The sequence below is a fragment of the Blastomyces dermatitidis genome, assembly GCF_000003525.1.
Source record: "Blastomyces dermatitidis ER-3 genomic scaffold supercont1.1, whole genome shotgun sequence".
NCBI lineage: Eukaryota > Fungi > Ascomycota > Eurotiomycetes > Onygenales > Ajellomycetaceae > Blastomyces > Blastomyces dermatitidis.
In genome coordinates, this window is record NW_025544774.1 from 1,275,884 (window position 1) to 1,291,266 (window position 15,383).

The 15,383-nt window shown below is 39.2% G+C and overlaps 5 protein-coding genes across 5 annotated transcripts; 3 read left to right on the forward strand and 2 right to left on the reverse strand.

Moving 5' to 3' along the window:
• Positions 1–181: 181 nt before the first annotated feature.
• BDCG_00215 (uncharacterized protein) lies at positions 182–1,706 on the reverse strand (the record flags this gene model as incomplete). The annotated part of the gene is made up of 3 exons (XM_045415731.1): positions 182–1,077; positions 1,162–1,415; positions 1,541–1,706. 3 exons carry the CDS (start codon positions 1,704–1,706, stop codon positions 634–636), a joined length of 864 nt encoding a protein of 287 aa, XP_045271613.1. The 3' UTR covers positions 182–633.
• Positions 1,707–2,045: 339 nt separating this feature from the next.
• BDCG_16069 (uncharacterized protein) lies at positions 2,046–2,439 on the forward strand. The gene has a single exon (XM_045425344.1). It carries the CDS (start codon positions 2,093–2,095, stop codon positions 2,312–2,314), a length of 222 nt encoding a protein of 73 aa, XP_045279063.1. The 5' UTR covers positions 2,046–2,092; the 3' UTR covers positions 2,315–2,439.
• Positions 2,440–2,464: 25 nt separating this feature from the next.
• On the forward strand, positions 2,465–3,859 carry BDCG_00216 (lipolytic enzyme). Its single transcript, XM_045415732.1, has 2 exons — positions 2,465–2,590; positions 2,690–3,859. Exons 1-2 carry the CDS (start codon positions 2,521–2,523, stop codon positions 3,532–3,534), a joined length of 915 nt encoding a protein of 304 aa, XP_045271614.1. The 5' UTR covers positions 2,465–2,520; the 3' UTR covers positions 3,535–3,859.
• BDCG_00217 (oxidoreductase) lies at positions 3,855–5,377 on the reverse strand. The gene is made up of 2 exons (XM_045415733.1): positions 5,135–5,377; positions 3,855–5,055 (listed from the first exon to the last, which is right to left on the reverse strand). The coding sequence occupies exons 1-2, from the start codon at positions 5,163–5,165 to the stop codon at positions 4,043–4,045; spliced, it is 1,044 nt and encodes a 347-aa protein (XP_045271615.1). The 5' UTR covers positions 5,166–5,377; the 3' UTR covers positions 3,855–4,042.
• Positions 5,378–13,269: 7,892 nt separating this feature from the next.
• Positions 13,270–13,497, forward strand: BDCG_16070 (uncharacterized protein; the record flags this gene model as incomplete). Its single annotated transcript, XM_045425345.1, has 1 exon — positions 13,270–13,497. One exon carries the CDS (start codon positions 13,270–13,272, stop codon positions 13,495–13,497), a length of 228 nt encoding a protein of 75 aa, XP_045279064.1.
• Positions 13,498–15,383: the final 1,886 nt, after the last annotated feature.

Below are 15,383 nucleotides of genomic sequence, written 5' to 3' on the forward strand. Positions count from 1 at the left end.
CGACTTTGGAGAGGGATAACGTGACAAGGCTGTGGCTGGCTGGGAATGGGAATGGGAATAACATCACAACGTACGTGTGTATATTAATTAAATTTAAAATAATATTACAATAAATAATATTACAAATAGGTTGGTTATACGCATAGGAATATGGATATAAAACTGAAAATAAGGAGTATAGGCAGAATAGTGCAGCCGTTGATCACAGAGTATAAGGTGCCCCTGAACAATGCTCTGTAGATATACATCCTGATATACGGAGTAGAAAACAAATAAAATACATATATTAAAGTGGCTCATACAAGGACCGACCCGCCCAAGAGCTGTAACTTTCCTCCATCTATCCCTATTTATTATTGGAAAAGCTGCTATCTAATAGGCACTTTGCTAGAATGCCATGTCCCCGGTACCAGTAGCATTATCTACCTCCCAGTACCTCTTCGCTTCTCTTACCTCCCCTCTCTCCGACTGATAAAATACATGAAACATTGTATGTATGTACCTCCTTCTCGTCTGACGGAAAAAGGTACCAACAGCTCAACGCTGTATACCGTCCATCGCAGCAGCGGCAGCAGTATCACCGACCTCGTCACTACCTCCTCCTCCTCCACCAACAATATCATACGCTGTATCTCACCGTACCAACTCTGGCCTCGTTCCCGTGAAATTGTTACCTTGAATCCACTCCTTGGCGCCCTGGTATGCAAAGGCAAATTGCCCACACATGCTCGCGTTCGCCATGACGACGGCATGGCTTGAGGGCCCCAGTTGCCAGCTGTTCCTGTCTACGCTCTGGCTGTTGTAGTCTTGCCACCAGAGATCAATCGTCTGGGTGTTGCGGAGTGTGAATAGATAAGCGTAGCTGTTTAGAGACCATACGGATGCGCCACCGTGGCCATCTGTGTTAGGGAAGACGGAGCCATCACTCCACCTGTCATCTTCTTCGAAGGCAATGGAGCTCTGAGCGGGGACAGTGTACCGTTTACTGCCAATATTGCCCCTCTGCCAGTCTGTGGGATTACCCCGTGAGTAGATATTTTGGATCACGTTCGACTTATCCAAGTAGAATAGCCACCACTATTGGCAAGATTAGCACGATTAGCAAGTCGACATCAGACAGCGAGCCGCGGCGAAGGCATGGTCCGCATAACCATAACTGACAGTTATAATGCCGTTGGAATCAGTATATGTGCTTGCGATCGGAGTATGCAGCATCGCATCGTCGAGTGGGAGAGTTCCTGCCACACGCGTTCTGGGCTCGAAGTGATATAGCGCAGGCTGGCATTGCCAATTTTGGTGGTATAGAAAAATATCTCCACCACTCCGAGGGTCCATGGCGGCTAATCTGGTCCCCTTGAGAACGCCATCCTTGTTAGGCGGAGATCGGTTGATCTGCGCCGGCAGGCTCTTTAGGTCTGTCAAGAAAGAGAAACGCAAAAAAAAAAAAAAAAAAAAACATAATTAGTTGAAGTTTCTTTTGGGGGATCGTGGATGCAACCGATTATCCACCGCGTTCTCCAACGTTTTCTATCTTGCCAACCAGCCGCCGGAAGTTGTGGTCCTTCCGGCGGTTCGTTTACCAGCGCTTGCTTCTCATGCGAACTTAGAGTCAGTCCTCGAGTCCACTTCGAGGCTTGGGTATGCTGTCGATGCGTCAGTTTGCAAATTTTCAACACCACACCCGCAAACTCCGATCTCAGACTCATCTTCACTTGGAGGTTGTGGTGGTTGGTTGTCTTGTAATTGCACCCTGAGAATTCGTGTGAGCCTCTGGTATGTATCTTCCCTTCCAATCGACAGATCGTCAGACTACATACATACATATGGGTATATATGTGTATGCATTTCAAAATCCTTGAAATGCTCCCAAATCCATCAAGGTTCTCCTGAAACAGGGAGAGAAAAAAAAAAAAAAAAAAAAATCCTCCTAGTATCAGACATATCATCCAGGAACTATTCGCTTTGGCTAACACTATCTGATCAAGCTTGCAGCCGAAAGGGTGAGGTTTGATGACAGAGTCCCAGGACTCTTATCCTGTTCAAGCTTTTTTTTTTTTTTCATTTATCCCGTGTCTGCCCCATCGTCGTCCTAATGGTAAGCGATGCTGGCAAATTTAGTTACATCCAGGGATTTCTGGGACTACTCTCGAGGAATAAGCGGCATGAGAATAATCCGCTGGCTCTAAATCCTGGCTCTACTGACGGCTCTCACCAGCTATCATCTGCTTTGACACCACCAATCACCGGGATTTGGGGGATGAAGATGGACGAGACGAAGCCAGATGCAACCGCCGAGGAGTTGAAAATCGAATAATCGATTTCATTGATCGCCTGCCTAAGTGCCTCTACGCGGCGTAGTTACCGTACAGCAGGCGGCTTGGACGGCTGCCAGCATGGGCTTTGATAACGTTAGACTCCTGGCGCTAATTTACTCTCCAATTCATTCCCCCCCGCCTGTGCTATTCTTATATCCATCCAAGCAACTCCGTTAAAACAGCTGTCTGTTGATGGTTACTTACTATGTTGTCATCCTGTAGGTGGTTCTACAATGTGTGTATATTATCATTGTCATTCTTCGCTCTGAGCTGTGGTGAGTTCCTCCAGCACCGGACCGCCGTAATCCTTTTTTGGGCTCGGAAATGGGAGCGAAATATTCAAGCAAGATAACCACTAATATATCTCTCTCAAGTCTCAAATAGCGAAGCCATTGCTGGAGGCGTCGACCTACGAATCCTACCCCTGGGAGACTCAATCACCTACGGACAAGGCAGCAGCGATGGCAATGGATATCGCTTACCACTCTACAACCTCCTTCTCTCCGGCGGGAACAAGGTAGAATACATCGGCCGTGAAAAGCACGGTTCCATGAGCAACAACCGCCATGAGGGTCACAAGGGATTCCCCATCGGCCCCGTCGGCGACACCGGAAAGCCCAACTACGCCCAGCGCCCCAGCATCGTCCTCCTCCTCGCCGGCACGAACGACGTAGTCTTCAAAATCAATCTGAAAGACGCGCCAACGGTGCTCGGGCGCGTCGTCGACGATATTGTCGCGGCCTGTCCGGACGCCGTCGTGTTGGTTGCGACCATTCCACCCATGCTAGACGCAAATCGCGAAGCGCGCAAAGTTGCGTTTAATGCCGCGTTGCCCGCTGTCATAGCGCAACGGAACAGGGCTGGGAAACATGTGCTCCTCGTCGATCTGGCGAGGGTTACCGCTCAACATATTAATGCTACTGATGGTATTCATCCGACTGATGACGGGTATAGGTCGATTGCGGATGCTTGGCATGAGGGTATCGTGGCCGCTGATCAAAGGGGTTGGATCAAAGCGCCCATCGCAAGGCCGGCGGATGGGGAGGGTGATAGACTAAAACCTAACCCGGAAGCTACACCTATTAAGGCTGGGTCCTCTGCTGGGTTCTGGACTTCGTATTGGATGTTTGCGGCGCTGGTTGTGATGTCCGTAGGTGGTTTTGTTGTTTTCAGAGTGCTTTATTCAGGTCGGTGGAATCGGAGGCATTTTTGGCCGTAACCTTGGGTATCGAGTGCGTCGGTGCCTGTCTCTCTATCCCTCTTTCGCAGTTTGGATATGGTCGTCTAGGGGGCTCTATGCTGACTGCATAGAACGTTATCACAGGGTTTTCAAAGAAAAGCCTGTTGAATCAGTTATGTTTATTACCGATATTAGATTACCTAGGTGTATAAAAATTAATGGTACGAAGGGTAGAGCAGAAAGTTTTTCACGGGGAGAGCAAGCAATTGGAGACGCATTAATACTTGCCTTTTTAACCCATATCATAGGCGTGCAAGTAGCTGACTCGTTCAGGGGATACTCAAGGGATACGATTAAAATCCGGATCCAGTCCTTCGATATTATTGCTCCTAAAATAATTATCAAAACATGCATTTACGTAAAGGAACTGATATATAAAAAGGAAGCAAAAGACATCTTGATCCCTGCAAACACACTCATACATGGGAAACCCCTGACAATATCCTTGTTGACACACACACACACACACTCAACAACCATTACACTCCTACCTCATACTCGGCGGCCTCATTAACCTCTCACACTTATCCCGCATCCGATTCTGGAACCAATACGGAAACACTCGTAGAGTTCTAGCAAAAAACCCCGTCGAACCGGGCAGCATGATATGCCCACTCGACCCCGTCAACACCTGCTGCACCAACGCCTCCGCAACCGTCTCCGGCTCCAGCAGGGGATTAAAAAACGTATTCTCCGCATTCAGATCGCGCGACAGATACGTCCTCGCAAAGCCCTGCGACACAAGCACCGTCCGCACCTTCGGCGCATTATACCGCGTCACCAGCTCCGTCGTCAACCCTTCATGGAACGCCACCGCCGCACTCTTCGTCGCCGAATAGTCCACCATGTTCGCGCTAACCACATACCCGGCCTGCGACGCAACGGTGACCACCATCCCGTGGTTGCGCTCGATCATCTTGGGCAGGAACTCGCGCGCCAGCCAGTAGTGCGAGAGCGTGTTGACGTCGAAGAGCTTGCGCGTGCTGTCCTCCGTGCCGTCCAGGATCGTCAGGCCCGAGGCGATGCCGGCGTTGTTGATGAGGATGGTCGGCTCGCCGAGCGCGGCGCGCACCTCCGCGGCGGCTGCCGCGACGGCTTCGACGGACGCGATGTTACACTGGAAATACCGCACGTTGGCGGGCGGGTGGTATTTCAGCGGCTGGATGTCCAGCACGGCCACTTTGACGCCGCGCGCGGCGAGGAGGACGGCCACCCGTCGCCCGATCCCGTCACTGCCACCGGTCACGATGGCGATTTCTTGTTTCCAGTTGTACGTGTCTGACGTGCCATGGTTGAGGGCGTATCGGTTTATCAAGCCATTGAGGCTGCGGACGAGGCCGATCGCTAGGAGGTACTTGAGAGCTCTGAGACCCTGTGGCCGGGTTGCGGCAACTGCTCTGCCCTTGGCTGTGTATTGGGAGAGGAGGTAAAGAGGGAGCGTGAGAGATGGGGCCAGGGCGGTACTTTTGATGAGGTGGCCTACGACATCGGCTGTGAAGCCTGTTATTTTACGGATGATATTTGTTAGCGGTCAATTGGATTTTATGAGGGGTTGCATCTCAAGCCCCTTTGTCCTTACCTTCACGGGATGGCCAACGGCGAGATGCCATTGTTAGTTTGAAGGGGTGCAGTTGATACAAGGATAACTAATAAAAGGCCACAGGATTCTACGAAACGAATAATCGAATAAAAAAAAATAAGTTCTCGAAACGAAAGTAAAATATCAAAGAAAATAATATCAGCGAATATTTCACTGTTTTATCATATCCTAGTGCAATACCATAGATCCGAGGGACAAGCAAAGAACCTGGGCATGTGAACTAACTACAGCGTAACTATTTGTTTAGCGTATTGTGGAGAAGAAACCTTGGAAGCTAACTAACAAACTTATTAACCGCTTCCCCGCTGTCGACTGTCGGCAGAGGTGGCCCAGAAACATCCACCGTCCACGGCATTCTTGTATTCCTCCTCTCTGTAGGCGAGTGCATACTGTAGTAGACACGACAGTTGCCGTGCACGTCGTGAAGAGTAAATCTGTATTCTGTACGGAGTACATGCATGGAAACCCAGACTCCTGGTCCTCATTACCCAGTACCCAGCATTCCATCCCTGCGGCACACCAACGCCGACACCAACAGCCTGCAGACAAACCCTGTACGGAGTAGTACGGGGTATAGCGAGTCCCAAAGCCCCAATTAGAAAGAAGCGTTCTGCAGTTGGTGCCTCGGTTAATTCTCGCCAATAATTTTTCAATCATAATAAGGGCCTGTTCGGTGCGTCCGTGTGTACTCGTTCTTTTTGTACGGATCTCCACTTTTTTTAAAAAGTACAGCCCCAATATCATGACTGTTCAGTGGACAGAGTGTCTGTACTAATAGTACAGCTGCTTTTTACAAAGTACAGATGAAAAAGGCCAGGTGTTTAGTAGATTGAGCAGCTGTACTTGGATCTTTTATCAAGATCTTATGAATAAGTTATATTTAACTTCAATGATGTGTGATGGTGTAGAATAGTGCTTTTAGAGACAATATAGTGTAGAATAGTGTTCATAGTGAAGACAGTTAACTAATATTGATTAGAAAGAAGCTTATAAAAACACATTCTTTTTGAACAGACTCTGAACTTCATTTAAAAAGAACATGTTTTATAAGCTCCTTCTTTCTCTATTCTACAGAAGAATATTATCAGTAAAGATTATCAGCATAAAAAATAGTCAACAGCAGAATGATGACAAGATGAATAAGCAGATTCTACAAATCATGATTCAACAGTATATCAGTTCTTGTCAATAACTGCTCATTAAAATAGTCATGATGAATCTGATGATGAGAATCTCTTTGATATTGCAGAAAAGAATATTATATGAAAGATCTTTCAACAGTGCTCTGTATACTACTCAGCTGCTGAATTCAAATACTCACTCTAATTGTATTAAGAATATCACACATCTTTATCAAGAAACATTCATTCAATTCATTATTCTTCTTAAAAAGCATATAACTATTCCTGAATTCAGTGTTACAGATGTGATGAAGATGAAAGAGAAAGTAATGATATTTCTCTATATTATTGCACAAGAATCTTCATATCAAGATACTGTGAAAAGGTTTGAGTATTCACTTGATACAGTTTTAAAGTAAGAATTAGCTTCTTATATAATTATAATATGTGTCACGCTCCCGGCCGCGCCAAGGCCCCGTTGCGGTTCCACACGGCCCATCGCTTCCATGCGGATGATTCCATCCCGTCTGAACTGGTTTCCAATCACTCTATGACATCATTCGGATATATCATAGGAAGATCTGATTGATGGATATGAGAACCCCGCTTCTATACAAGATCAGCAGATTACTCTTCCTTGGCAATGAGGCGCTGCTGAGGTATCACTCCAGCTATTCTCACTCATGGAATGAGAGAAGAGTATTCACTCATTATCTATATAGAATAGCTAGATGCTGACTTCTTATCAAAGAAGCCAGTAATTTGTTTTTCTTCTACTGAAATATATACAAGAGTTACTGTATACCTCATACAATCTTCTTAGTATACTAAGTATCATATCTGTGATATCCTCACAATAATCTTGTAGCCTATGAGCTCACTATTCAAGCAAGATAGTCAAGCTCACTCATACAGCTTCTCAAACAACTACTTCTATATAACACTGCTGACTAGTCACTGCTTCAGTTCTATCACATTACAATTTGAATTACTTCTTCTGATTATACATTTGAATCAGTTGAGCTCTAATAGACTGATATGATCTCATGTACTCACACTGAGACTGATCTGACCTCACTCTCTGAGGGAAACACTACATCATTTTCTAGAGTGTGTACACCTCTATCTCAGCAGAAATTCAAGATTTCTGAACTCACTGCATATTTTGACATGAGCTCTTCAATCACTCTGTCATTATCACAGCCTCTACATACCTACATCTATTATAAAGATAGAGAGATTAAGATCAGAGATTTATCAAGATATAAGAGAAATATCTTGTCTGAATTTCACAGCTTTATCTGTACTCTTGAACAGAAATTCTGCCTTAATCTGAGCCAGTATAATACTCATAAGATATAAGTAATATATACTGTCAACCTTCTTGAAGGCATCTCTGTGACTACTTAAGCTATTAAGAAGAGAGAGCTTGAGTGTATCAATACTATCATGACTTGAGAAGAATTCAAGAACTTTCTATTGAATTAAATTAAAGATCACTGTAACTGCAGCTTCACAGTAATACAGCAGTTTAACTTATTACATTAATAAGATAATGAAAATTCTTCTGATTTCAATGCAAGATTTGAAGAATATTGAGAGAAACTGATTAATGATTTGAATTAATTAAAAACACAGCTTTATCTCACAAAGCTGACTCACAAGATATGAACAATAATATTATAATATCAGAGTTCATCAATTAATTGCACTGAGCTTGTCAATCTGACTTCTCAGATCTATTTGAATAATTAATTCTCTGAGAAAAAGATTAACAAGATCTCTTCTAAGCAATCAATGACAGAATCTAAATAGTATCATGATAACTTCAGTGTAGAGAAAGTAAAGAAGAATTTTAAGTATTCTGATTCTTCACTCACTGTGAAGAAATATTAAAAAAGATTTGATAAAGATCTTTATTTCAACTGCAAAGCTAGTGATCACTATATCAGTGATTGCAAGAAGCTGAAGAAGAGAAGAAACTGAGAAGACATCTTCTCAAAGTCAACTTCTCTTCTGACAAACATATTCATGAAAGATAAAGAAGAGAAAGAAAAGAATTGATAATTCTCATATCTTCAAGTTTATGTTACAATCATAATACATACTTCAAATGAGAAGATATCAGTGAGATGTCTACTCAACTCTGAGATAGATATCAACTTCATATTCTATTTCTTTTCTTTGATAAAGAGTTGAAAGAAGATAGATCTGTCAGATTATATGAAATTTACAGATGAAATGAAATATCACTGTTTTAGCATAATTTAAGCAAAGTATGTGATCACAGACTCAGAAGAAATCTTTAAGAAAAGCAGTCTGCTTCTTCACACAGTCAATATCATAGATGAGAACATCATTCTAGATCTCTTATAATTGAGAGAAAATAATTCTCTCATTGACTGAGTCACTCAGACATGACAGTATCATCTCACTGATGAAGAGACAGTGATAGAGAAATCTGAAGAGTTTCATTAAAAGAATCTTGAGAAAAAGATTGAGTCAATATACTGTATAGCAGATGATTGAGACTTAGAAACAGATGAAGAAGTTATTATTCTCACTGTAAGATTAGCAGCAGTATTCATCATTGAAGATGAATGTATATAACATCTCTTTACAGATTTTAAGAATGTCTTTTTGAAAAGAGAAGCAGTGAAGTTTTCTAATATCAAGATATAATATAAGATTTATCTTAAAGACAGTGTAACAGTGCTGTACAGATCTCTTTATAACTTGTCTATAAAGAAGTTGAATATTCTGCATAAATATCTTGAAGAAGTATAATCAAAGAACTGAATATATTCATCAAAGAGTTCAGCAGAAGCATCTATACTCTTTATGTTCAAGAAGAATGATAGACTATGTCTATGCATAGACTACAGAGATCTTAATAAGATGATAGTTAAGAATTGCTATTCACTACTATTGATTAATAAGATGATTAATTGATTATCTGAAGTAAAGATGTTCTTAAAAATTGATATACAGAATATCTATCATAGAATCAGAGTTAACAAAGATGATATTTGAAAAACAGTCTTTTGTATTAAGTACAGTAATTTTAAATATCTTGTTTTATCTTTTAGTCTTTGTAACACTTCAGTCATCTTTCAGATCTATATAAATGAGACACTGTGAGGCCTTGTCAATGTCTTCTGCATAGTATACTTGAATGACATTCTAATCTTCTCAAAAATGAAGAAAGAACATGATATTCATGTTTGAGAAGTGTTAAGTTGCTTGAGACAGTATCAACTTTATATAAACACTGAAAAATGCTTGTTCTACATGCAGGAGATTGATTTCTTAGATTATGTTATTAAGATGAATGACATTTCAATGAACAGAAGTCAGGTCTCTATTATTGAGAACTGGTCAGCACTGTGAACATATTACAAGATGCAGATGTTTCTAGAATTTACAAATTTCTATAGATGATTTATCTATACATATTCACAGATTACTGTTCTTCTTACAGATCTGTTGAAGAGAAGTGTGAAAGACAGGAAAATAAGACTGTTTATTCTCACTTAAGACACTGTGCAGGCATTTACAGAATTGAAACAAGCTTTCACAGATATCATAATACTGAATCACTTTAATTCTGACTTATTCAGTCAGTGTGAGACTGATATATCTGAGAATGAGATCTGTGAAATCTTTTCACAGTTGACACTGAAGATCTTTCAATGTTAAAAGAATTAGAGAATAATCATCTCTGAGAAAACAGGCAATGAATTGTCTGTAAGAGAAGGCTTTTTCATGAAGTCTATAAGACACTGTGAATAAAGATCAGTGATCTTCTTCTTCAAGAAGTTATCACTCATACAGAGAAGGTATGATATTTATAATTAGAAGATATTAGTAATTATTGAATTCTTTAAAATCTGATAACATTATCTTCAGAATAGTAAGTACTCAGTGTAAGTTCTCACTAATCATGCAAATCTGTATTACTTCTTGATAATAAAGAGCTTGACAGAATATCAAGTCAGATGAGCAGAGCTGCTTTCAGAGTATAATTTCTATATCTGATATCATTCAGATCAGCTTAATCTCACTGACACACTATCTAGACAGTCTGATTATAATATTATTGATACAGAGAAGAATTCTATAAAAGAATCTCTATCATCACTGCAGAAGAAGCTGGCTGTAGAGAGTTGAGATTCTCTAAAACTCAGAAACAGCACTGAAGAGACAGCTGTGCAACTCAGTATAGAAGATGAAAGAGAATCTGAGTCTCTGTAGAGAACTGATACTGAAGATCATGAGCTTCTCATATCATATCTTACAATTATTGAATTGATAAAGAATAAAACAGTCTATAATCTTTTAATCTGACTACTTTTGAAATTTATTAATAAGTTATAGAAGAGGAATGTCTCTACTGCAGCTTGAATTCAGAAGTTGAAGAAGAAAGAATCTGATTTGAACTTGAAAGAGACAGACTCTGAGCAGAACAGTGCTGCTGAGAAATCAAGTCACTGATAACTAGAAGAATATGAACTTCTACTGCTGAATAGTTCAGTCTTCATTTCTTGTAGTAGAGCAGTGTGTCAGAAGTTATTGAGAATTCATTATAATAATTTCCATGCAGAGTACTTCAGATTAGAGAAGACTAAGAAGCTTCTAAAATATAAATATACTTGAGACAAGCTTCAGACAGATGTCAAAGAGTATATTAAGACTTACAATATCTGTCAAAGAATAAAGATTCTGTGATATAAGTAATACAGTGAGTTAACATCACTGCCTGTTTCAAAGAGCTTATAACAGAATCTATTGATGAATTTCATAGTTGATCTGCTGAAGTTAACAAGAGTCAAAGAATATGACTCAATTTTAATCATTGTTAACTACTTTACAAAGATGATCAGATATATCTCTATTTATAAAAAGATTAAAGTCTCTGAATTAACTAACCTGTTTTTAGATATCATCATTCATGATTACAGTGCTCTGAAATTGTTAATAACAGATTAAGAATCTCTCTTCATTAGCAAGTACTGATCAGCTTTTTACTATTATCTTATAATAAGACATCTTCTCAGTACTGCTTTTCATTCACAGACTGATGATCAGACTGAACATCAGAATCAGACACTAGAACAGCATCTTTAAGCATTCTATTCATATTATTAGAATGATTGACTCAAACATCTTCTGATTACTGAATTTATATATAATAATGTAAAGAATACAATCTTAAAGATATCTTCTTTCTATACTTATTATAAATATAATTCTTTATTACTCAGTGATGTCACAGACAATATTTTAAAGAGAGAAATAGACAGTCAGAATATCAGACAGATATAGAGAACAGAGTATCTCTCAGTACTAGAAGTAAAAGTGAGATTGAAACTTTTGAATAAAATTTATGAGAAGATGATGAAAAGTATTCATCATACTTAGAAGCAGTAGATAAAATACTATAATTAAAAACATCTTTCAATGAAGTTCTTGATAGAGAATCAAGTACTACTTTCAGCAAAGAATATCAAGATAATAAGACTATGTAAGAAGCTCAGTGAGCAGTGACTAGAATCTTTCTCAGTAATAAGAGTGATGAGTAAGCAGATATATGAGTTGAAATTACTCACAGAATTAAAATCAATTCATTCTGTTTTTCATATTTTCTATTTGAAGCTCTATAAGTAACACTCTGAGACAGAGTTATCTCAGTTAAATGATATTAAGATTGAGAGTGATACTGAATATCTTATAAAGAAAATATTGAATAAGTGAACATATTATAACAAGCTTCAATACCTTGTTAAATAAGAAGATTATTCATTATCAGAGAATTCATGAAAACTGCTTAAGCATTTAAAAAATGCTGAGAAAGAGATTACAATCTATGAGACAGTTAATAGAGACTGCTCTGTTATATATCAGAGATGTTAAGTAAGAAATGCTGCTTGAGACTTCTTATTTTTCTTAAAGAATTTTTTAGAGATAATCTCACAGTGATAAGTCAGTGTCTTATAGACTCTGTAGCACTCTTCTTCTATTTTCTCTCAAAGGGTTTTTAGAAGTTTAATGAGACTATACAAGTGTAACATTTCTGAAGTGATTAAAAGAAAAGAGATATTTGAAATTAATAAAAAGATTAATATTACTGATCTGCAGACTGCTGCTATTTTAATGAGACTGCAGCTCACTGAAAAAGTAAAAAGAGGGATCAGAGTCTACTCATCAATAATCATATCTTCATCAAACTCATTCTTCACTGTTGAAGTCTCTGATACTGATATCTTTGTCTGCTGAGAAGTTAGCACTGTGACACTGCAGAAGAGTAGAAGAAATGCATGAAATATCAACTTATCAACTTATAAAGCATTTCAGTTATCTGCTTTAATTAAAGTGAGATTCTCTTTAATCAGTGATTAATCTCTGTGATATTTTCAACAGCAGTGTTGACTGATCTCTTCTTAAGATCAGTCATTCTGAGGTGTTTTTTCATCTCAGAGACTCATGCTTTCACCTTCTTTTATAGATGAGCAAGAAGAACCTCCTCAGTCTTGATAGAATCTATTAATACTTGAAGCTCTGAGACTCTCACTCTGTACTGCTTGAGCATCTAGGCTTCTTATCAGAGTCAATATAACATCTTTCTGTGAGATAATACTTACAGAGAGGCAGAAGTCATTGTTACAGATGTAACAGAAATAATGAGAGTGAGAGAAGAGACAGATGTATAAAATCTCCTTCTTCTTCAGCTGCTTAGTGCAGCACAGACAAGTGGTGATACTGGCCAGAGGCTGCACTGGAGCCTTCTCACAGGGAGAAGATGAAGGAACCGCGGGACCCTGCAGACCCAACTCAGCAGCATTCTGAGCAGGGCTCAGGCATGCGGGAGGGGAACTACAGATTGAGCTCCTCAGAGCCACTGTTCCTGGAACCAAGCTCTCCCTGGGTTTCTCTCTGAATGACCACACGGGGTCATATGCCACTGTATTGGTGGGGGGGGGGGGCAGCGTCGCAATGGCGGTGGGGGGGGCAGGGGAAGGACTGGACACGGACGAACCGACTGGCAGAAGGGATGACACCCCACTGCAGGGCACAGCGACTACCACCGCGGCCGCAAGAGAAGTAGGAGGAGGAGGAGGAGGTGTGGCAATGGGAGTGGTGCTCCCGCGGCTCAGTGATGCCGCTGTCTCTGCCTTCAATCTGGCTTTCTTGGCAGCCACAGAGGCCGCTGCCACACCATGAAGATATTTACTCACTAGAAAACATCAGAATAAGTCCTTGATTGTTCTTCAAGAACAATACTCCCATGCACTCACTGTTGCAATTGAGGGGAAGAGAAGAAAAATGTTTTATAAGAGAGAGAATCTTTTTGAAAAATCCTGTCACTACTGTCAGCTTTGCTCCTAAAACATATCACTTTTGCAGGGAATTTCATACATAGAATAGAATATGATGAGAGATCTGTAAGTCACTTATTAACTATGTTTTCTTCATCTCAAATTGATATATAAGAAACTCACTTATCACACATTTGATTTGAACAAAGATGGAAAAAGGAAGATCTATGCAGTCAGCAGAACAACTCATCTATTTCTTTATATCATATACAGCACACACACTGTTAATCAGTTGACAACTGTTGCTATACAACAAAGATAATTCCTAATTCAGTAATCTTGAGAACATAGAAACTATACTCTTAAGAAGAAGAGTATTATCACACTCTCAGTCATATCAAGACTCTGTTACAGTTTCACACAGCTCATCACTTTCATACAGATGATTTCATCCTGTCTGAACCAGTTTTCAATCACTCTATGACATCATTCAGATATATCATAGAAAGATCTGATTGATGAATATAAGAACCCTGTTTCTATACAAGATTAGCAGATTACTCTTTCTTAGTAATGAGGTGCTGCTGAGGTATCACTTCAGCTATTCTTGCTTATGAAATGAGAGGAGAGTATTCACTCATTATCTATATAGAATAGCTAGATGCTGACTTCTCATCAAAGAAGTCAGCAATTCATTTTTCTTCTACTGAAATATATATGAGAGTTACTGTGTGCTTCATACAATCTTCTTAGTATACTAAGTATCATATCTGTGATATCCTTGCAATAACCTTGTAGTCTATGAGCTCACTATTCAAGCAAGATAGTCAAGCTCACTTATACAGCTTCTCAAACAACTACTTCTACATGATGCCACTAACTAGTCACTGCTTCAGTTCCGCCACATTACAATATGACTTTTATTATTTTAAAAATACTCACTTATTTTATATAGAGTATTTCATGAGATATTGAAAGCACTCTGTATGCTTTACAGTCAGCTTGTACAATTGTCAAAACCTTCTATGAAATATAGTAAAGACTTACTCAGCAGTAATTCTAAGCAGTGATTATTCTTTAGAGATTGTATTAAAGTATTAGATGATACTTATCTTTTAATATTCATTTCTTCTAATCAGTAATCTGACTGATGAAATTGAAAAGAATGAATCTCACAGAACATTCTGACAGTATATGATTTTAAGATGAACTTTGTATATATATACTCAGAAATGAAAGGTTCTGCTCATGATATATGTATTTTTAATCTGGCTTAAGAGTATGATAACTTTTCAGTGAAGAAGCTCTGCTACTTTCTTACAGATGCTGATTATTCAAAAAGAGTCTTTATAATATTGATTTCTTATTCTGATGTGTGATATCATCTCAAGAAGTTTGAAAAGACAGATAAATAATCTGCTAATAAGAAGGAATTATTCAATCTTTAACATGTCAGTTTGTAAAGTGTAATTGAGTGAGTTTTCAGAGTATTTAAATAATGATTTTAAATATACAATCAAGAAAGAGATGAATTCTTCATTATTACTTAAATCAATCTTGTTTTTACATTGACAGTACTTTATAACTTCATAAATAAGTATGAAGACCTAGATGATATTAATCTGAAGAATTTGAATGATGAAATAAAGCCAGAACAGTTAAATATAATGAATGAAAGAGAGAATAATGATGAGATGATTAGAAGAAGAGATCAGATTGTAGAGAAAATGTGAGAGTTCTATAAGAGATATATTGAAAATATGAAAGATTAATCAGTAAGTCACATACAAT

What these genes read in the sequence shown, in the direction of transcription:
- BDCG_16069 (XM_045425344.1), top strand. Translation starts at nt 2,093, where the DNA reads ATGGTAAGCGATGCTGGCAAATTTAGTTACATCCAGGGATTTCTGGGA.
- BDCG_00216 (XM_045415732.1), top strand. Translation starts at nt 2,521, where the DNA reads ATGTTGTCATCCTGTAGGTGGTTCTACAATGTGTGTATATTATCATTG. An exon ending in ATTCTTCGCTCTGAGCTGTG is followed by an intron (nt 2,591 to 2,689) that starts GTGAGTTCCTCC and finishes ATCTCTCTCAAG; the next exon opens with TCTCAAATAGCGAAGCCATT.
- BDCG_00217 (XM_045415733.1), bottom strand. Translation starts at nt 5,165, where the DNA reads ATGGCATCTCGCCGTTGGCCATCCCGTGAAG. An exon ending in CCGTTGGCCATCCCGTGAAG is followed by an intron (nt 5,056 to 5,134) that starts GTAAGGACAAAG and finishes GTAAAATAACAG; the next exon opens with GCTTCACAGCCGATGTCGTA.